The 22924-nt window shown below is 36.2% G+C and overlaps 1 protein-coding gene across 1 annotated transcript in view; it reads right to left on the minus strand.

Annotated features, from left to right (window-relative positions):
* atp7a (ATPase copper transporting alpha) overlaps positions 1 to 17608 on the minus strand; it is a 36660-nt gene extending 19052 nt beyond the window's left edge. The window contains exons 1-8 of the mRNA XM_016243501.1: positions 17272 to 17608; positions 15820 to 15940; positions 9478 to 9943; positions 6553 to 7221; positions 4089 to 4304; positions 2314 to 2477; positions 2079 to 2240; positions 1311 to 1387 (exon numbers count right to left, since the gene is read on the minus strand). Coding sequence (XP_016098987.1) covers positions 1311 to 1387; positions 2079 to 2240; positions 2314 to 2477; positions 4089 to 4304; positions 6553 to 7221; positions 9478 to 9943; positions 15820 to 15933 — 1868 coding nt within the window. The 5' untranslated portion in view covers positions 15934 to 15940; positions 17272 to 17608. The remainder of the gene's footprint in view (positions 1 to 1310; positions 1388 to 2078; positions 2241 to 2313; positions 2478 to 4088; positions 4305 to 6552; positions 7222 to 9477; positions 9944 to 15819; positions 15941 to 17271) is intronic.
* Between the last annotated feature and the right edge of the window lie 5316 nt (positions 17609 to 22924).

The raw sequence follows: 22924 nt of genomic DNA on the forward strand, positions 1-22924 counted from the left end.
ATGCAAAAGCGCCTGTTTGGCAATATTTTGGATTTTGAAAAGCCTGTTGACTTTTGCCGTTTATCTAATTTTGGAAGTTTTTTTAAACATTAGTTTCTTATTTAATTGGTTCCACATTGTTTACTGATTTTACTTTATTTAAACTTTGTGTCATTTATTTATTTTATTTGACATCCAAGCTTTCTTACTCGTCTTACTAATAAACATTCTACGTTTCTTATTTATTTGGTTATATATTATACATGTTTACTTATTTCCAGTTTTGTATACCTATTTAAACTTTATGTAAGTTATTTGTTATTTTATATTAGGCATAGCCAGCATGGTGTATTTTTATTTGTTTTGTTAATAAAAGTTCTATGTTTTATATATAGGCTAAAGTGAGTTTGACGTTGTATTTTGTTGTTGCATTGAAGCAATTGATGCCGAATTGCCGCTAATTCGAAAGTGAAAGTAAAATGCGCACACTGCTTTTACAAGCTATTTAAAAGCGAAGGAAAGAGAGGAAAAGAGGGAACGCCCCCGCGGTGATACCAGTATTACAGGTGTTGTCACACGTCGATTAACCGGTGGGAAAATTTCCTCACCGTCACAACCCTAGTACACTCCTTATTGACGATGCATGCTTTATGCAGGCAAGCAGATGAGCCCGGAATGAATGCAATGCACTAAATGGTTAAGTGTCTTCTATATAATGGTTTTCTATGGGAAAACATTTCATATTAAACTTATATATTCTGGGTTCATCTGCTTGCCTGTACATAGTATGCATCATCAATAAGGTGTACTGAATTTGGCCTTTATATGTCACTGTCTTACTACATTACTACTTAATGTACGTACACAGAAAGATAGTAAGGACATCGTTAAAATAGTCCATAAGACATCAGTGGTTCAACCTTAATTTGATGTTTTTTCATTTTTCTTTGCGCACAAAAAGTATTTTTGTAGCTTCATAAAATTACGGTTGGACCACTGATGTCTCATGGACTATTTATACGATGTCCTTACTATCTTTCTGTGCCTTGTCTGTGGTAGTTCCCTTGCTGTCTATGCAAGGTCAGAAAGCTCTCGGATTTCATCAAAAATATCTTAACTTGTGTTCTGAAGATGAACGAAGCTCTTTGGAACGACGTGAGGGTGAGTAACTAATGGCCGAATTTTCATTTCTGGGTGAACTATCCCTTTAATTCCTCTGGAAACATCATTTGCACAAAGACGTTTATGTTCAAATTCCATGATTATTCAGGTTATAATGTTTTAAAAACTCATTCCAGAAACGCATTGCTCTTATTCGCTCATGTACTTACTGTCGGATCTCACGGCTGTGATCCAAGTGACACCCAGAACGATCTTTCTTCACTAGAGAGGCTGTAAATCCCAAGTTCTGTCCATCAAAAAAAGGGAAGTACATGTCAGAACACACGCTACAGAACAGTCTTCATAGTTCCCTATAATATTATTTATATCTTTGTTCCAGAACATAATGAACTGACACACAACTCAATAAGTGACTGATTCAGAATGCTGACTGAAAACTATCACTGGTTATCACACTTCACGGTTAGCGGATTGCTGAAATATTTCAAATTCTATGCAAGCAGATTAAGATTTATGTGACCCTGCAGCACAAAAGCAGTGTTAAGTCGCTGGAGTATATTTGTAGCAATAGCCAACAATACATTGTATGGGTCAAAATTATAGATTTTTCTTTTATGCCAAAAATTATTAGGATATTAAGTAAACATCATGTTCCATGAAGATATTTTGCAAATTTCTTACCGTAAATATATCAAAACTTAATTTTTGATTAGTAATATGCATTGCTAAGAACTTAATCTGAACAACTTTAAAGATGATTTTCTCAATTTTTAGATTTTTTTGCACCCTCAGATTCCAGATTTTCAAATAGTTGTATCTCAGCCAAATATTGTCCTCTCCTAACAAACCATACATCAATGGAAAGCTTATTTATTCATGATGATGATGCATAAATCTCAATTAAAAAATTCGACCCTTATGACTGGTTTTGTGCTCCAGGGTCACATATATGTGTGTGAACATGAAAGTGAATTCACCTCTATCCATCTGATCACATCTCTCGGGCCGGTCACTTCTGGGTCATGTCTGATGTGGGCTTTATTAGTTGCCAAGGCAACTGAAGCATAGAGGATGCCCTTCTGCTTCATCAGGTTAGACTCAATTTTGTGAACACAGGAGGCACATGTCATCCCTCTGACCTTTGAAAAACAGACACGTCATCCTCAAACTCGTGCTGATTAGAAAATGGGTCAAAAATCAGCAATAGCTAACCACAAGCTCCAGGTTCCCATCGGAGCCGTCACAATCCTCCATGACCGCAGCCGTGAAGCCGAGCTCTCGGATAAACTCCGCTACTCTCTGAGGATCGATGATCGACGGGCTGTATCGAACCTCGGCTTTACCGGCCATCAGTGCAACCAAAACGGAGTGTACACCTGAGGAAAAAAGACACGATGCCACACTAAATACAGCCGTTCTCAGATTTTAACACAATCTTTACATATTTGTTTTAAGCGTTCTACCTATTAATATGAGTTTTGTAACAGATCTACTGATTAATCAATTGACAACATAACTATGATTTAATACAGTGCAATTATAGTCTAGCATTATTTTATTTTGTTTGTAAAGATCAGGGATTACCAGTGCTGGGTAGAAACAGTTTTTTTTTTTTTAAATAAATAAATACATTTATTTGTTTGTTTGTTATTTTTTTTTGTTGGCTTGTTTATTTATTTGTTTATTCGTTTGCTCGTTTCAACGCCATATCCGCAAAAATGTCTATATTTATGGCAACATTAACAATATAATTTCAATACATCATTTACAATAATATAATTTTCTTAAGAAATTCATTATATACATGTAAACACACAAGAAACAACAATAGTAGTGATAAAAATCAAATACAATCTTTCAGTTTAATCAGAGATAAAAACTCTAAAATTCTTTTAAATTCGAGACTTTAAAAAATATATATTTTAGTAAATCTTCTGAATAATACCGTTGTCTAATATCATTTAAAATTGGACATTCTATTAAAATATTTTTACACTCAAAAAATTCTTACACAAGTCTCAGACTGGTTTCTCTTCTCCTTTCAATAAATATAAATGTGTGAGTCTTGAATGTCCAATTCAGAAACTGATTACATGTAATAATCAGATTTCAAAAATTAAGTACCTGTAATTAGAGTATATTACATCTTATAATGCTCATAATCAGATTACACATACATTTTAATGGATTACATGGTTACATATTACTCGCATAACAGAAATAACTTAGTACCTAACAACGGGGATTATTGCTTTATTATTTGACATTTTATGATTTACTTAATTACTAGCTTTTTATATCAACTAAATCAAACCCACTGCAGTTCTTACAGTAAGCCCAGTTTGGGAAACTCTGGTGTAATGTAATGTTTAATGTAGGGTTGCACGATTCTGACAAAAATCATAATTGTCGATTATTCCCTTGAGATTGTAATTGCGATTATTAATTACAATTATCACAACAAGTTGAAAAACGGAAAAACGTATTGCTTTTCTATAGTACTAAGACCTCAAATGGCATATATACATTGGTTTGGTTTCTTCTTTAAATTATAAAAAAAAATGTAAAATATGCATGGTATTATAATGTTATATTAAAACTAAAATTAAAACAATGGAAAAACTCTTACGATAACGACCTGTAGAAAGAAAAAAACACATCCTAAGCATGCAGAATAACATACGTGGACTTTAAACGATTAATTACCGCTTTGAACGATTACGTAATTGTGGCATCCGTAATTGTAATCACGATTAGAAATTTAATTAATTGTAAAAATACATTTTATGATGTTGAAATAAAAAATATATTTTTTTTTATATCAATGTTACATTTAAACGGTAAGTTCAAAACGAGCTTGATTTAAAAAAAAAAAAAAAAAAAAAAAAGTAGTCAGATTACATTACCTAAAATGAGTAACATAGATTACGTTACTAACTACAGTTTTCAGCAAGTAATCTGTAATCAGACCCAGCTCCGGGGATTACCATGCTCGTTCTTCAGGTTCCTCTCAATGTTGGCCACGCAGGAGGCACAGGTCATTCCGCCAATCTGGATAAAACATTTGGAAATTGTGTTTGTTGCAGGCTCAGCGTCACTCTCCGCTTCATCCTCTTTCACGGCTGACCAGACCGGAGATAACGACGAGCTCCGGACAGACGGCGATGGGCTTTTGACCACTGAAGGCACCAATGAATTTGTCTCTGTAAACACGACAGGACGAAGTTAAAGGAGACCTGATACTGGTGACAATGTAGGACACTGCTGCTGCGCTCCAAAGCAATGACATGAGAAAACGACATGATATTATAACTTATTAATTTGCTCCCTCCTTTTAGTTCAATTAAAATAAACTCTGCTATTCTAAAGTAAGATTATATCAAATGTTAACAGAACGAGACGGATGTGATTGCTAGGTGAATCTCACAAAACCGATCTGGTTCATATTCTATTCACAAATCAACTAAAAAGTTTATATTTATCACCAAAAGGCCTATTAGAACTATTACGACTGTGGCATTCTTATCAATTCTCATTACTGCAAAGCTAAAAAAATAAAAAGGAATATTTAGAATTAATTGAATTTAAACCTCATGGTATCGCTTAACTGTTTTTGTGAAGATGATTTTTATATAACATTGAGTCATGATGACTTGCATTTCTGTATTCTATAAATACATGAATCATCTGGACACATGCCGACGCTATTGAGAATTGGGACGGAAATGTGCTTTTGTCGTGACAATAGTGTCACAGTGCCAGAAAATCTCAATCGCCCAAAACTAGACTTCATTGTCTTGATGCAAAACATAATTTATTGTTTTCGGTTTTTTTATGGCGTGATGAAATATGACCAGGACAAGAACATACGCAAAAACAAACCACACTGGTTCTCATACATCAAGCCAATCTGATATGGATGACTTTTACAATATCTTTTTTATGAATATTTTGAAGCGTCAACATTTTGGTGGAATAGGCTTTCAATGGAGGGACAGGAATCTCTCAGATTCCATTAAAATATCTTCAAGTGTGTTTCAAAGATTAATGAAAATCTTGCAGGTTTGACACAATTTTCATTTTTGGGTGACCTAACACTTTTATCAGATTTTTATTTTTTTTTACTTGCAATAATCATACTAAATTACCAAAGACAGAGACATTTTTGGAGGCTCAAAACAAAATGGGCACGATGCCTCTGAGATCCACCCAGTTATCATCAATGTTACGATTCAGGTTTATTATGTGCATGTAACGGATTACATATAATCTGGATTACGTAATCAGATTCCAAAAATTAAGTACTTGTGATTAGATTATATTACAATTTAAAATACTCGTAATCAGACTTCAGTTACTTTTTTATTGATTACATATCATGCACACAAGTCTTTGTCTTCGGAAGGCTTTTGTCTTTCAAACACATTAAAATGCACAAATTCACGTTATTTCTCATTTACATGTAGTGCAATGATGCCTTTCACCTAATATATGTACTTGCAGTACCCCTGAGATTTTAAGGTAATAAATTAATAATTAAGTAACACATTTGCATGTTCAAGGTAGGGCTGAGCGATATGGCAAAAAAATGTTTGAACAATTCTCGATTTTTACGATTTTTGAAAATGTAACTACACCATGATTCAAATAACTTTTTCTTTATTAACCCTCTAGTTAAAGAAATTTATATTTTAAGTGCACCACACATGAAGTTGTCAACATGATGCAAATGTTAAACAAATCACTGGTTAAATATCTTTGCAGAAAAGATGCATGAACTACAACTACAGCTTGTATAAACTTGTCTTATACAGTATATATATGTGACCCTGGACCCCAAAACCAGTCATAAGGGTCAATTTTTTGAAATTGGGATTTATACATAATACATAAATAAGCTTTCCATTGTTGTATGGTTTGTTAGGAGAGGGCAATATTTGGCTGAGATACAACTATTTGAAAATCTGGAATCTGAGGGTGCAAAAAAATCTAAATATTGAGAAAATCATCTTTAAAGTTGTCCAAATGAAGTTCTTAGCAATGCATATTACTAATCAAAAATTAAGTTTTGATATATTTACGGTAGGAAATTTACAAAATATCTTCATGGAACATGATCTTTACTTAATATCCAAATGATTTCTATAATCGATAATTTTGACCCATACAATGTATTTTTGGCTATTGCTACAAATATATCCCAGCGACTTAACACTGCTTTTGTGCTCCAGGGTCACATATGTTCATTAGTAATCTGAACAATCTCAGAAGTCAAGCTAATTCAAATTCAAAATGACTGAAGGATAAAACACCAGTAGACTATTATTGACTATAAAAGTTCGCAATTTCAATTTGCGTGATTTGAAGGGTAATGGAAATGCGCCTAATGTAGTGCAGCTAACCAGCCTAGTGAAGACTAACAGAAGGAAAGACAAAAGAAGAAGCACTTACCAGGGAGAAAAGCATCAAAGCCCATGTCCTCTACAGCGGCCCTCAGCTCCTCTGAGGTCGTCACTAAAGGGTCATACTCAAAGGTTCCCTGATGATTGGCCAGTGACACTAGGGCCGATCTCACTCCTTTCTTCTGGGAGATCATGCCCTCGATGGACTGAACACAGGAGCCACAGGTCATGCCCTCGATGTGGATCTCCGCGACTGATACCAGCGGCTGGAGGAAGCCTGGCTCTGGGGAAGCTGGGAGGATAGCTTTAAAATCCCCTGGAGGAAGGGCTTCGATGGATTTCTGTAGCTCCACCGCTGAGGCTTGTTTTGGGTTGTGCTGAATCGTAGCTTGTCTGTTCTCCAAGGACACAACGACCGAACTCACTCCAGGCAGCTTGGATATATTGTCCTGAATGTTGACCACGCAAGACTTGCAGTGCATTCCCGTCAGCTGAAACACTGTCGTGATGCTGGAGTCTGTGCACGGCTCTGAAACCTTCTCCTCCTGTTTGTGAGCGCTGAGCAGGCGCTCGACTTCCCTAGCTGAGAGCTTTAACTGCCGAGGTTTTGATTTAACAATGGCTTTGAAACCAGCCACCTCGATTTGGTTCACAATCTCATCCACCGTGACGACGCAAGGCAGGTAAAGTACAGCGGCCTCCTGGGATTCGAGAGAGACTGAAAAAGCACGGACAAAACCAAAAATCAACACTCAGGAAATGTTACAGTATTTAAGAGCTAATAAGAATATGCACGCTCTAGTGTTAATTTTGGCCATGACTAAGACCAGACTGCAATAAGGTCAATAAACGATAGCTGTGACTATACCAACATGCAATATTGTTGACGAGACTAAAATGTATTCTAAAAAATAAAAACTATACCAAAAACATGAGACAGAATATTATTGCGGACTGCTGTACACGCCTCTACTACACGAGCGTTCATGTGTGCGGTTGCCAGATATCAAGAGTTCAAATCCGCAAATCAGAGCTTCTCTGTTAAAAGGATGCATTTTCTTCCCGGTGTTTTGATTATTTTTTGCAATCTGGCGCTCGTTCTTCATTACGGACGTGCCCGACGACGATCTGAAACATGTAAGCTGGAGTTTAGCGATCTCCATGTGAGATGTCCGTTTGCGATTGTGTTTGCTGAATAAATGCACTTACTCAACCGCTGTTGTTTTAATAGAGAAACATTATTGCAATTTGGAATTATTGGAATTACTATTAAAGCAATAAGCCCCAAGAAGCCGTGGTTTACAGTGAATTTATAACAGATAAGGGGCGACACAAAGTATAATGTAGACCGAGAGAGTGCATTTCTAAGTCTTTGATATTAATTTATATATTAAATATCCTGTAATAAATCAGTACACTAGATGAGGTCAAATAAACCATGTGTATGAGTCCACATTGTGCTTATTGGTGAAAGTGCAATACCTGAAATGCAAAAATTTATTTCTCAAATGAAAATCTTTTCGATTATTATTTTGAACAAAAAAAAAAATTTCTTAAATTTTTTTATTTGATCAGTTTAACTATTAAGCATGACGGAAATGTGACGAAAAGTTTTCACTGACTAAAACTAAAATGCTCAGACATTTAGTCGACTAAAACTTGACTAAACAAAAACAAGACAAGATTGACTAAATATGATAATAACTAAAAAGTACATTTGACACGAAGACTAAATTAAAAATGGCCGACAAAATCAACACTAGTAAAGTTTTGCTCATACAACAATGCTCATGTTTGTCAAATGTTTTTGTCAGACAAACCCCTTAAAATAAAATATTTACTTGAAATATCTCTGAGGAAAGTTAACATTGCAATAATTTAACAACTTGTATGTTTACAGTTCTCTGATGTCGGTTAACGGTCACATTGACACGCAGGTAAACAAATCAAGTATTTCTATTTATTTTACATTTTTATGATTTAATAAATTATTAGCTTTTTATCAACTCACAAACCCTCTGCAGTTCAGCCCAGTTTGGGAAACCCCGGTGTAATGTCATATTTAATGCATTTTATGATGTTTATACAAAAAAAAAAACGGAATATTTTTTGTCTTTGCTTTTTTCATATCAATGTGTTATTAGATAAAATACTAAATTAGATAACACTAATCTAAAAAAGTAGTCAGAATACATTACCTAAAATGAGTAACCTAGATTACACTACTAACTACAATTTTCATCATGCAATTTGTAATCAATAACAGACTACTATTTGTAAGTAATCTACCCAGCACTGGTTACAATCTTGCCTTAGTGCAACTTTAAGCAAGATAATGAGGAAGGGAAGGTCATATTGCGTTATCCTAAATGTATAGATTGTGTAAGATCTCATTTCTTATCAACTAGCAACACAATGCCATTGAGTTTAAAGTTGATTTTACCATATAAACTTCCCAATGCATGATTAAATGTGACCCTGGAGCACAAAAGCAGTGTTAAGTTGCTGGGGGATATTTGTAGCAATAACCAAAAATACATAGTATGGGTCAAAATTATCAATTTTTCTTTTATGCCAAAAATCATTGGGATATTAAGTAAAGATCATGTTCCATGAAGATATTTTGTAAATGTCTTACCGTAAATATATCAAAACTTAACTTTTGATTAGTAATATGCATTGCTAAGAACTTCATTTGGACAACTTTAAAGGTGATTTTCTCAGTATTTAGATTTTTTTGCACCCTCTCGATTCCAGATTTTCAAATAGTTGCCAAATATTGTCCTATCCTAACAAACCATTCATCAATGGAAAGCCTATTTATTCAGATTTATATTCATGTATAAATCTCAATTTAAAAAACTTGACCCTTATGACTGGTTTTGTGGTCCAGGGTCACACAAATGTTAAAGTTCAGCGTGACGACGACACTGGAGATTGTTTTACTGAAGCAACAGCAGAAGTCACGTGATACCTTTAATCTTCTCAATGCCTTTTAACTTCCCAATCTTGCCCTCTATGGTTGTAGTGCAGGACAGGCAAACCATTCCTTCAATGCGCATTTTCACCGCTTCGACCCCGCTGGAGGAGCGAGAGCTCGGCTCTTCATGTGCATCAGGAACCAAGCAGCTCATCACGTCCCCGAGCTGTTCCGCACTGACCAGAGACGGGACAGACGTGACAGCCAGTCCTCGGTGATCAACGCTCTCCTGCGTCTCCAACACCCCTTCAGTTTGGGCCAGCGTGCTCCGTGCCTGCTGGATAGAGTCTGTGCTACAGCCAGCTGTGCTGAAGACTTTGGTTTCTGTTTGGACTGGTGCTGACGTAGCATTAGTCAGGCTGCACTCAAAGCCCATGTCTTCAATGGCTTCTGCTAAGGATTCTGGACTATGGCGAGTGTGGTCATATGTCACAGTTGCATTACGCTGCTCCAGAGACACCTGTGGAATAAAAAAGAAAAGCTTATAATGTGTTAATCCGTCAGATTGCCCAATAAAAGCCACACGGTTACTCGTAGAGCAGCATTGTTCCAGAAACCAGAAATGCCATGTGTGGTGGCACAACACATCATTAAACAGCAGATAGTTCTGGATGCTGATTGGCTAATGCAGCATTTCAGCTGTACTCCAATACATGACATTTCTTCAAATTGATATTAATAGCCTTCTTGAGAACCTTTCCAGCAAACTCACTGACCCCTGGTATAATAGGGTTGTGACAGTGAGGACATTTTCCCACCGGTTAATCGACGTGTGGCAACACCTGTAATACCGGTATCAACGTGGGGGCGTTCCCTCTTTTCCTCGCTTTCCTTCGCTTTTAAATAGCTTAAAAGCACCGTGTGCATTTTACTTTCATTTTCGAATTAGCTTTCTGACCCTGCATAGACAGCAAGGGAACTACCACAGACAAGGCACAGAAAGATAGTAAGGACATCGTATAAATAGTCCATGAGACATCAGTGGTCCAACCGTAATTTTATGAAGCTACAAGAATACTTTTTGTGCACAAAGAAAAATGAAAAAACATCAAATTAAGGTTGAACCACTGATGTCTTATGGACTATTTTAACGATGTCCTTACTATCTTTCTGTGTACGTACATTAAGTAGTAATGTAGTAAGACAGTGACATATAAAGGCCAAATTCAGTACACCTTATTGATGATGCATACTATGTACAGGCAAGCAGATGAACCCAGAATATATCCGCCTCGCCCCGCTCTTCTCGTCCGCCTCGTCTCGCCCCGCTCTTCTCGTCGGTCTCGCCCCGCTCTTCTCGTCCGCCTCGTCTCGCCCCGCTCTTCTCGTCGGTCTCGCCTCGCCCCGCTCTTCTCGTCGGTCTCGCCTCGCCCCGCTCTTCTCGTCGGTCTCGCCTCGCCCCGCTCTTCTCGTCGGTCTCGCCTCGCCCCGCTCTTCTCGTCGGTCTCGCCTCGCCCCGCTCTTCTCGTCGGTCTCGCCTCGCCCCGCTCTTCTCGTCGGTCTCGCCTCGCCCCGCTCTTCTCGTCGGTCTCGCCTCGCCCCGCTCTTCTCGTCGGTCTCGCCTCGCCCCGCTCTTCTCGTCGGTCTCGCCTCGCCCCGCTCTTCTCGTCGGTCTCGCCTCGCCCCGCTCTTCTCGTCGGTCTCGCCTCGCCCCGCTCTTCTCGTCGGTCTCGCCTCGCCCCGCTCTTCTCGTCGGTCTCGCCTCGCCCCGCTCTTCTCGTCGGTCTCGCCTCGCCCCGCTCTTCTCGTCGGTCTCGCCTCGCCCCGCTCTTCTCGTCGGTCTCGCCTCGCCCCGCTCTTCTCGTCGGTCTCGCCTCGCCCCGCTCTTCTCGTCGGTCTCGCCTCGCCCCGCTCTTCTCGTCGGTCTCGCCTCGCCCCGCTCTTCTCGTCGGTCTCGCCTCGCCCCGCTCTTCTCGTCGGTCTCGCCTCGCCCCGCTCTTCTCGTCGGTCTCGCCTCGCCCCGCTCTTCTCGTCGGTCTCGCCTCGCCCCGCTCTTCTCGTCGGTCTCGCCTCGCCCCGCTCTTCTCGTCGGTCTCGCCTCGCCCCGCTCTTCTCGTCGGTCTCGCCTCGCCCCGCTCTTCTCGTCGGTCTCGCCTCGCCCCGCTCTTCTCGTCGGTCTCGCCTCGCCCCGCTCTTCTCGTCGGTCTCGCCTCGCCCCGCTCTTCTCGTCGGTCTCGCCTCGCCCCGCTCTTCTCGTCGGTCTCGCCTCGCCCCGCTCTTCTCGTCGGTCTCGCCTCGCCCCGCTCTTCTCGTCGGTCTCGCCTCGCCCCGCTCTTCTCGTCGGTCTCGCCTCGCCCCGCTCTTCTCGTCGGTCTCGCCTCGCCCCGCTCTTCTCGTCGGTCTCGCCTCGCCCCGCTCTTCTCGTCGGTCTCGCCTCGCCCCGCTCTTCTCGTCGGTCTCGCCTCGCCCCGCTCTTCTCGTCCGCCTCGCCCCGCTCTTCTCGTCAGTCTCGCCCCGCTCTTCTCGTCAGTCTCGCCTCGCCCTGCTCTTCTCGTCCGTCTCGCCTCGCTCTTCTTGTCGGTCTCACCTCGCTCTTCTTGTCAGTCAGCTCGACTCACTCTCTTCACTGGATAAACTAAATCTAATATGTGATGCGACTGTCGTTCGGCACGCTGCATTGAGCAGCCGCGTTCAGTGTCTGTTCTTTTACTGAACTCAATGATTTTTATTACGATAACAAATCAAAACGACGGTGGGGGTCGGTGACGCGGTGGCCAAGTGACGTAACCGGTGTTGCGGCTTAACACCAGTATCACCGTCAGCACCGTCTAACGCGGCAAGCCTATGGTATAATAACTGAAAATACATGTGTTATAAAAATGCATACATATGTGGCTTCTGACATTAGAGAGTAGTGCTGTCAAACGATTAATCGCATCCAAAACAAATGAGTTTATTTACATAATATATGCAAGTGTACTGTGTATATTTATAATGCATATATAAATACACAAACATATATATAATTTAATATTATATACAAACATTTTATATATATGTATAAAAAAAATTCTTAAATATATACATACATGTATTTATATATACATAATAAATATACACAGTACACACACACATACTGTATATTACGTAAAAAAAATATATATATTTTGGATGCAATTAATCGCGATTAATCAATTGACTGCACTATTACAGAGTTTCATTACGTTATGAATTTTCATTAGACTATAAATCCAGGCCACACATTTTATCTACGATTTTCTGAAAAAAATTCAAAGACACTACAATAGGAGTAATTTTAAACAATAAAAAAAAAAGTTTTTTTTCCCATTATAAACTTTGATAAACTGCTGTTTTGACAGCCTTGATCAAAAGTTATTACTTTCAGTTCAGCTCGGTTTGTTTTCTTTATAAATCACAATAAAACAACAATGGTTGACCATTGTGCTGAACAATATCATTTGAAAGAAATCAAAGTACATAAAATAATATGACAAGACCGACAAACAAATTATGATTTTGAATAAGCCTTCTCTAAGAGATAGGCTTTTAGTTTTTCTTTAAAAAGTGATTTTTTACTTTTTTTAAGCAGTTGATCAAAAGTGACATTTATAATGTTTCAAAAGATTTCTATTTCAAATAAATGCTGTTCTTTTGAATTTTCTATTCACTAAAAAATCCTGAAAAATACAATGTATCACAGTTTCCACAAAAATATACATCAGCACGACTGTTTTCAACATTGATAATAATCAGAAATGTTTCTCGAGCAGCAGATCAGCATATTTTAATGATTTCTGAAGATCATGTGACACTGAAGACTGGAGAAATGATGCTGAAAATACACAGTATTCCTGTCAAACTTGTTATCATGTTACATTTCCGAGTATGAGCTGCTGTTGTATGTAGTTTTAACCCACATTTAGTCAAAAATTCCAACTGGTTAAAAGTTTGGGATCAGTAAGATTTGTATTGTTTTTTATAGAAAGTCTCTTCTGCTCATCAAAGCTGCATTTATTTGAACAAAAATACAGAAAAAACTGTAATAATGTGAAATATTATTACAGTTTAAAATAACCATTTTCTATTTTAATATACTTTAAAATATAATTTATTCCTGTGATGCAAAGCTGAATTTTCAGCAGTCTTCATTGTCACACGATCCTTCAGAAATCATTCTAATATGCTGATTTATTATCAGTGTTAGAAACAGTTCTGCTGATTAATATTTTTTGGAACCTGTGATACTTTTTTCAGGATTCTGTATTGCTGAATATTACTGATGATCAAATAAATGCAGCCTCGGTGAGCAGAAGTGACTTCTTTAAAAAAAAAAAAAAAAAAACATTAAAGCATTAAAAATCCGATCCCAAACTTTTGAATGGTAGTGCAGGTATTATTGAATTTCTTTAAGCGTGTGTTTTGCTAATCATTACATTTGCATTTGAGCTAATGCACGTGCGTGACGATGAACCCAATGTGTTTCGCTCATATCATCATATGACCCTTAACTCCTCAAATCCTCCTGAAGACACAACAAGGAGTTTGTTTCCGCACAATAGGCACAATTCTAGACCGAGCTTCTTTGTGTGGAGAACATCGACTGCTTGCTTAGACAGAGTGCGTGTAACAAAGTCTTGGCGTTTGACAGTACTGGTCAATAGTAATACCACCAGATGGCTTTTTAAAGGTTAAAACAGCATCTTAGACAAATAACTATTAAATTATCTGCTCATTTGACCCGTGTCTGCAGGGTAACTGTGTTTAAGGGAAAGGGCAGGACGAATTAGATTGTGGATCTAAGTTCAACATACGAGTGGCTTTCTTCAATTACGTGACTGTTGCTGGAGGGAAGGCTCTGGTAGATATTATTACCACCATATATTTCTGTCAGATTGCTTTGTCAGCCACCCAGAGAGCCCAGGAGTCTAATCACATACAACGACACATGGATAAAAGACGCCTGTAAATTCAATCTGTGGCTCGGCGAGGTTTCTATGTGTTTGTTTAAGGATAAAGGATGGAATTTACAACGATTATCATTGTGGGAAGATTTAACAGCACATAAGAAATGTGTTAATAACAGTGAAACTGAACACATGCTCAGAGAGATATAAGGTCTAGCAATAAACTTGGATATATTGTAGTTAATATAGCTTTCATATACAACTAGATATATATCCGTTTAATATATATATGCAACTATAAGGCATGAAGATATTAAAATGTAAGATACTGCAAACAGTACTGTATATACATATATATACACAAAAGTTTGGGATCAGTAAGATTTTTAATGTTTTTGAAAGAAGTCTCTTCTGTTCATCAAGGCTGCACTTAGTAACACAGAAAAAACAGTAATAATGTGAAATATTATTGCAATAATGGTTTTCTATTTTAATATACTATTAAATGTAATGTATTTCTGTGATGCGCAGCTGTATTTTCAGCATCATTACTCCAGTCTTCAGAGTCACATGATCTTCAGAAATCAGTATAATATGCTGATTTATTATTAATATTTGAAAGAGTTTTTATGCTTAATATTTTTTTGGAACCTGTGATAATTTTTTCAGGATTCTTTGATGATTAAAAGGTTACAAATATCAGCATTTATTCAAAATAGAAATCTTTTGTAACAATATACATTACCGTTCAAAGGTTTCTGTTTTTTTTATTTTTTTTTAAAGAAATGAATGCTTTTATTCCGCAAGGATGTGTTAAATTGATAAAAAAAAAAGTGATAATAAAGACTTATATTGTTAGAAAAGATTTCTATTTTAAATAAATTCTGTTCTTTTTTTAACTTTTAACTGAAAAAAGCATCACAGGTTTAAAAAAAAATATTATGCAGCAAAACTGTTAATAAATCAGCATATTAGTATGATTTCTGAAGATCATGTGACTCTGAAGACTGGAGTAATGATGCTGAAAATACAGCTTTGATCACAGGAATAAATTACAGTTTAAAATGCATTAAAATAGAAAACCATTATTTTAAATAGTAAAAATATTTTACAATATTACAGTTTTTTTCTGTATTTCTGATCAAATAAATGCAGCCCTGATGAGCAGAAGACACTTTTTTAGAAAACATTACAAATCTCACTGATCGCAACCTTTTGAACAGCAGGGTACGAGCACATAAATACAAACACACATATGCAATAATACAATCTGACACATATTTTGCACAGTGTTTACTGGAAATACGCTAAAAGAACATGCTTATAGACTGAATGTATCATGTGAAACCCACACAAGGAAGAAGTAACACTTTTGTTAATTGGCCAAGCATGCACGGTAATAATTACAATAACTATACTCACAAAAAGAGGAATGTAAAGAGGAGGAGTTCAGCTTTAATGTCGCTCTCACCTTTATATGAAAGACACCTGGCAGAGCCCCAATCCGGCCCTCGATGGACTGAACGCAGGAGCCGCAGATCATGCCCTCGACCCCGAGGGTCACACGGTCAGCACTCCACGCCATTCCTCTTCTGGAAGGAGAGAGCAAACAACACGGCGTGTAAAACTGATACAGACCCACCAGAGCCAGCATCGGTCACTTCCTTCAGTTTGCATTTTCTTGAACCGCTTTAGACAACAAACAGAACAAATACGACCAAATAGAAGCAGCTCTGGGCAGTTCTGCAGGACATTTAAAACACGAAAGCCAACTCTGAATAACAATTGCATGAATGCAACACAGTTGTTATTTAGGGTGCTTCAAAAATAGCATAGTATTACCAAAATAGCCTACGTAAACGTGACTAAGGCAACGTGCACTAAATAAATCAATATTGACACCACAAGCCTGTCTGTACATTTGAACACAAGACATCAAAAAAAACTCAAGTCGATATTTTATTGTATTGTTTAATCCCTTTTGAATAATTAAAACGGATGACAGGTCTATGAAACAAGAATTATCCATTTGTTCACCATTAGTTAACTGCATTAATCAGCATAAACTAACACTAATGTATTGATTATATCAATTTAAACATTTATTAGTACATCATTCAAATCAAACGCTGTTAATATTATTTAATGCACCTGAGCTAACATGAACTAACAATTTTTTTTTATTTAAATAAATGAATTTTATATAATAAATATATAATATAATAAATTATACAATAATAGTACATTTTTATAATAATATATAATACATTTATTATATTGTATAATATATAATAAATCAAATTTGATAATATATAATACATTTTAATAATAATAATAATAATATATAATAAATGTATTATATTGTTTCATATATAATACATAAATCAAATTTTATAATTTATAATAATTTTTAATACCAATATATAATACATTTATTATATTTTATAATATATAATACATTTTAATAATAATATATAATAAATGTATTATATTTTTTATAATATATAATAAATAAAATTGTATAATATATATTTCATAATGTATAATAAATACAATTTTATAATATATAATCATTTTTAATACCCAAATAACACATTTATTATATTTTAAAATATATATATATATAATACATTAATTTTATTAACTTTAATAAATATTAATAATAACTGTAACAAATGTATTTCTCATTGTTAATGTTAGTTAATTACAAAAGAGCTACAAGTTGCATCTGACATACGGCAAGTTATTAATGAAACCAAGTTTTGACATGTTATCAAACACTATTTACAAAAAAAAAAAAAATTATAAATAAATTATAAAACTTCTCATTAGCATATGAGGGAAGGCGAGTGTTTCAGGCAGATGCACTCAAGCCAACATAAACAACAGACACGAAGCGCACAAAACAGCACGATTTCTTCACCTTTCATGCGAAGTGAGGCTCCAGAGTCACGGCACCAGCGAGCGCGAGCCTCGCGGGACGAAGCAGTCACTTGTTAGGGAAGTTTTTCAGCTTAGCCTGGCTAACACACACTGTCCCTAGTCTCTAACAGCCTCGGGTCCTCACTTCTTTAAAAGCTGCCCGCATCGAGCGAGTCCGCACACAGCAGGAGAGCGCTGTCTCTTCAGAAGTCACGATGGAGATCGATAAATCCATGCGGAATGTTATGGGGTGTACTTTGTGCACCTTTTCACACGCACCACAACGCACGTCCTTCCGAGCGCGCTCGAGAACGTCAACAGCCGCTGTAACTGCGCATGCGCGGAGGACGTCGTGGCAGATTCAAGGGTTTCAGTAATGCGTCGCGCTGGGGCTGGTTTTTTTATGCAATAGAAGAACAGCAAATACAATTACAAAGACAAGTAAAAAGAAAAGACGATAAGGGTTACAAACGATACGCCAAAGCATGCTATGTTAGCTTATAAGACTTACACCATGAAAGAGTCTTACATGCAATAGAATTATTAAAGAGTAAACTTAAAGAGTTTACGTACACATCAAAATCTTTCCTGAAAATAAAAAAGTAGAGAGTTTTCTTTGAAAATGTACACTTATGAATGTAAAATTTAGCAAGATATAGCAATAGATTAATAATACATTTACAGTGAGAAGGGTCTAAATTCAAAGAGTAACCAAAAAACTAAATTTTGCGGGGTTATACAAAAGTTTGGATATAAATATTTGTTAACAAAATTGGAAAAGTCAACCCAGAACACTTTAGAATAAGCACAGTCCCAAAACAAATTGGTTTTATTTTTATATGTGTTTTTATTTCTATATACTCAACATCCACACCATTATTCTATACGGGGTTTTTGTTGTTGTTTTTTTACTTAAACTTGCTCCTGAGAGCCAGAAAAAAAAATGTTTTGTTTGGAGCATAAGAAACAAATGCAGAAAAAGCATTTTTTTAAAACAATATTTTATTCGTATTTTATTCTATGTCTTTTTAGAGGGCGCCTAGTTATTCAAAAATAATAAATAGACATGAAAGTCATGTATAGGTTTTATTTTTTCATTCACCTATCACTTTTTAGTACTTTATGGAATATGTGCGTAAAATGTCCATAAAGTGATATTCCCATTCTATACAATGTATATTGCATCTAATTAGCATATTAATGTGTTCTTGTGGCAAACCATAATGAAGAAGAAGTGTAATGATGGGAGTAATAACTTGGCATAAGAATATCTCATATTTCATAGGAATATTGATCTATATTTATTTTGTTGTGTTTCCCCAAAATGCCTGATTAACAGCCGTTTGTCGTCTGCAGAAGACATGTATGAAAATTATTCCCCGTTTCATAACAAAAAGTCATTTTCCGATCTGAAACCTGTTTATTTATGACAAACATTTTTAAAATTAGTCAGATAATTAAATGATAATTACAAAACGTTATCATATTTCCCTAAGAGTGCTAAATTGGATGATTCTGTCAATATCAGTCATATTTAAAGACCAAGGAGAAGGAGTGTTTATGATCAAACCTGTGCATGTAGGGTCTCAGGGAAAATCACTAACATATAATGTCCTCTACAGAGGACAAAAGTCTATGCCTGGGTCCCAGGAGGAAATCAGAACACTGTTTTGTTAGATCTGTTAATAGCGAGTATGGCAAGCTTTTAATATTTTCAGTGTTACTCGTAGTAACCACATTTTTACTAGTAACATTTCAGTTAGAGAGCTGTCTAATTTAATTCTTACAAGTAACAAGTGAGTAGACTCACCTTCCTCACACGGCGGGCGACTCACTCTCCTCACACGGTGATGGTGCAATAACTAACTACATCTAGTAAAGTTTATAATTTTTGTGTTGTAAATAAATGTTCAAATGCTCAAAGGTTGATACATAAAATGTATTTTTTTACTCAAGCATTTTAGAATGAGCCTTTTTTCATAGTACATAATACACATTACACAGTTCTATACTGGATTGCATGAATCAAGCAAATTCAGATCTATCAAACACAAAAACAAAACACAAAAATTATTTATGTAATTGTAATAAAATGAACGTTTCCCCTTAAGTTGCAAAGCCATTATATTAGCTGTGATTTGCTTTTACAAAATCAGACCAAAGCAAATAAATTGACTAAAAAATATTGCACAGCAGGTACGATGACAAATTAAATTTAAAAATCTCCATAAATATGCAATTAATTGCCAGACTATTTTTGTCCAAACACTCGTTAAGAAAACTGTCCATTATCATTCTTAATTTGGAAACGAAACACTAAAGCCCTTACAAAAATATCCTGCAGGAATTCCTGAAGGAATGCTGCTTTCTGTGCAAATTAATTAAATGCACTGAAATAAAAACAATTGTGTTTACTTTAAAAATGTGCATGGAGTACATAATTTACTCTGCGTTCAACCGAATAAATGGGAGGTTGATTGAATAGCTGTGTGAATGGTAATGCATGTATATAATGTTATATTGTATACTATGGTACAATAATTTGTAAATACAGTGGGGAAAAAAAGTATTTAGTCAGCCACCAATTGTGCAAGTTCTCCCACTTAAAAAGATGAGAGAGGCCTGTAATTTTCATCATAGGTATACCTCAACTATGAGAGACAAAATGAGAAAAAAAAATCCAGAAAAACACAATGTAGGATTTTTAAAGGATTAATTGGTAAATTCCTTGAGAAAGTTTAAAGTGCACTGTGGATTTAATTCTTGGCATGATTGTATTGTACAAGAGTAGATTATTAATTTTTGCAATATGCATTTTTATTAAACATTGACAAATACTATTTTAAATTTTTATATGTGATATGTAATCTGTATATACATTTTTTTAATATTTATAGCTTTGTTATATATTTCCAGTTATGTAGGTATATATGAATATATACAGTACATGAATGTTGGAAGAATGAAAAATTCTGTACAATACAATATATCAAATCCACTGTGAAATAAAAGTGCAAGTAATACTAAAACTTATACTGTGATATGTGAACAACTTGTTTGTTTTAGATATTGTCAGTGAAATTTTTATTCTGAAAATTTTATAAAAAAATTTGTTAGTAAATTATATAATTGCAGGTAAGTACTTGTGTCCATGTTTTAAACACTGTAGACTAAAATAAAATATAAACAGACAGTAAGTTTATCCTGCAGGAATAGTGGCCTATTTAATATGAGTCCTCAAGGAATGAGCAAGATGATTCCTGCGCAAGGCTTAAAAAAATCAAAATTTTCCTACAGATATATATTTAATCCTACAGGAATTCAAAATTCCTGTATGTAGTGGGGCGGTCCTGCAGGACAAACGTGTGGACAATCCTGCAGGACTCATGTAGGAATGTCTCTGTCCTGAAGGAATTTAGTTCTGTCCTGCAGGATTCCTGCATGATCCCTGCACAGAAAGCAGCATTCATTCAGGAATTCCTGCAGGATATTTTTGTAAGGGCTTTAGTGTTTCGTTTCCAAATTAAAGATGATACTGGACAGGTTTCTTAACGAGTGTTTGGACAAAAATAGTCTTGCAATTAATTGCATATTTATGGAGATTTTTTTATTTAATTTGTCATCATGTACCTGCTGTGCAATATTTTTTTGTCAATTTATTTGCTTTGGTTTGATTTTGTAAAAGCAAATCACAGCTAATATAATGGCTTTGCAACTTAAGGGGAAACGTTCATTTTATTAAAATTACATAAATAATTTTTGTGTTTTGTTTTTGTGTTTTGTTTTTGGGCCGTGTGAGGAGAGTGAGTCGCCCGCCGTGTGAGGAGAGTGAGTCGCCCGCCGTGTGAGGAGAGTGAGTCGCCCGCTGAGGAGAGTGAGTCACCCGCTGTGTGAGAAGAGTGAGTCTCCAGCTGAGGAGAGTGAGTTGCCCGCCATGTGAGGAGAGTGAGTCGCCCGCTGTGTGAGGAGAGTGAGTCGCCAGCTGAGGAGAGTGAGTCGCCCGTTATTAGTTTTATTTTTGGACCTCCCGGCCCGCCATAATGGCAAGCCAAATTATCATTCACCCAACATTACTCGTCATAATTGCATTTTTACTAGTAACAATTATTAGAGAGTTCTATAATCGCAGTTGTTACTTGTAAGAATTAAATTAGAGAGTTCTCTAACTGAATTGTTAAAAGATATGGCAAGTTAAATTAGCTTTAAATTGGTTGTAATTGCATTTTATTAGTAAGAGTTGAATTAGAGAGCTCTTTAATAATAACTGTTACTATAATAATTAAATTAGAGATCTCTCTAACTGAATTGTTACTGGTAAAAAAAACTACAACTATAGTTTATATCACACAATTATGAAAAAGTCAAAATTGAGAGACGTAAACTCGCAATTGCAAGAAAAAAAGTCAGAATTGTGAGATAAAACGTTGCAATTAAATTTTTAATTTTTCATTTAGTGGCGGAAACGAGCTTCCATGGTATTTGGTCTCACAGTCACATACTAACAAAGTAATTCTGTTTGTAGAATTAGAATTATTTCTGAAGGAGCATATGATACTGAAGACTGTAGTAGTGATGCTGAGAATTCAGCTTTACATCACAGAAATAAATTATATTTTAAAATATATTACAATAGAAAACAGTTGTTTCAAATTGTGATATTTCACAATATTACTGTTTTATCTGTTATATTTATTTTATTAGTTTAATTAAATTAAATTAATTATTTTAGCTTTTATTAGTTTGTTTATCTGATATTTATGCAGCTGGTTGAACACTAACATGACTTATCAGTATTTTTTTGGATGTCAGCTGTGACGCTGATATTGCAATGATTCATATTCAGACTGGCCTGCCATCAGCTTGTGTGCTGAGGACAAGTTGTATGAGAACAGATACTCGTCAACACAGTCAGAAACCCGAAGATGAGATTCAGGACGCCTTATTTATTTTGTCAGCAGCGCCAGGTTCTCATGACACTGAGCTGGTGAGAGGCTTAACCAGTGTGACGTTTCTCTTTGACACACTGACCTACTTTAGCTCCACTGCAGGTATATTAACTCTTGCATGTAACCCAGGGAAACTTGCAGTACTCTAATATATACAGTGGGTACGGAAAGTATTCAGACCCCCTTAAATTTTTCACTCTTTGTTATATTGCAGCCATTTGCTAAAATCATTTAAGTTAATTTTTTTCCTCATTAATGTACACACAGCACCCCATATTGACAGAAAAGCACAGAATTGTTGACATTTTTGCAGATGTATTAAAAAAGAAAAACTGAAATATCACATGGTCCTAAGTATTCAGACCCTTTGCTGTGACACTCATATATTTAACTCAGGGGCTGTCCATTTCTTCTGATCATCCTGGAGATGGTTCTACACCTTCATTTGAGTCCAGCTGTATTTGATTATACTGATTGGACTTGATTAGCAAAGCCACACACCTGTCTATATAAGACCTTACAGCGCACAGAAACATAAAAATAAATGCCCATGCGCTTAAAAAACAGACAGCTTTAACGCAAACACTTCTGATTTGAGGTTCGGGTCGTGTGACATTGACATGGCAGTGGACGCACTTCATTACGGGACGCTGTATGCAACAGAGACAGACACAGATTGAACATTTGCAACTGGTAAAACTTCACAGC

The sequence above is a fragment of the Sinocyclocheilus grahami genome, unplaced genomic scaffold (genome assembly GCF_001515645.1).
Source record: "Sinocyclocheilus grahami isolate Dianchi unplaced genomic scaffold, SAMN03320097.WGS_v1.1 scaffold692.1, whole genome shotgun sequence".
Taxonomy (NCBI): Eukaryota; Metazoa; Chordata; class Actinopteri; order Cypriniformes; family Cyprinidae; genus Sinocyclocheilus; species Sinocyclocheilus grahami.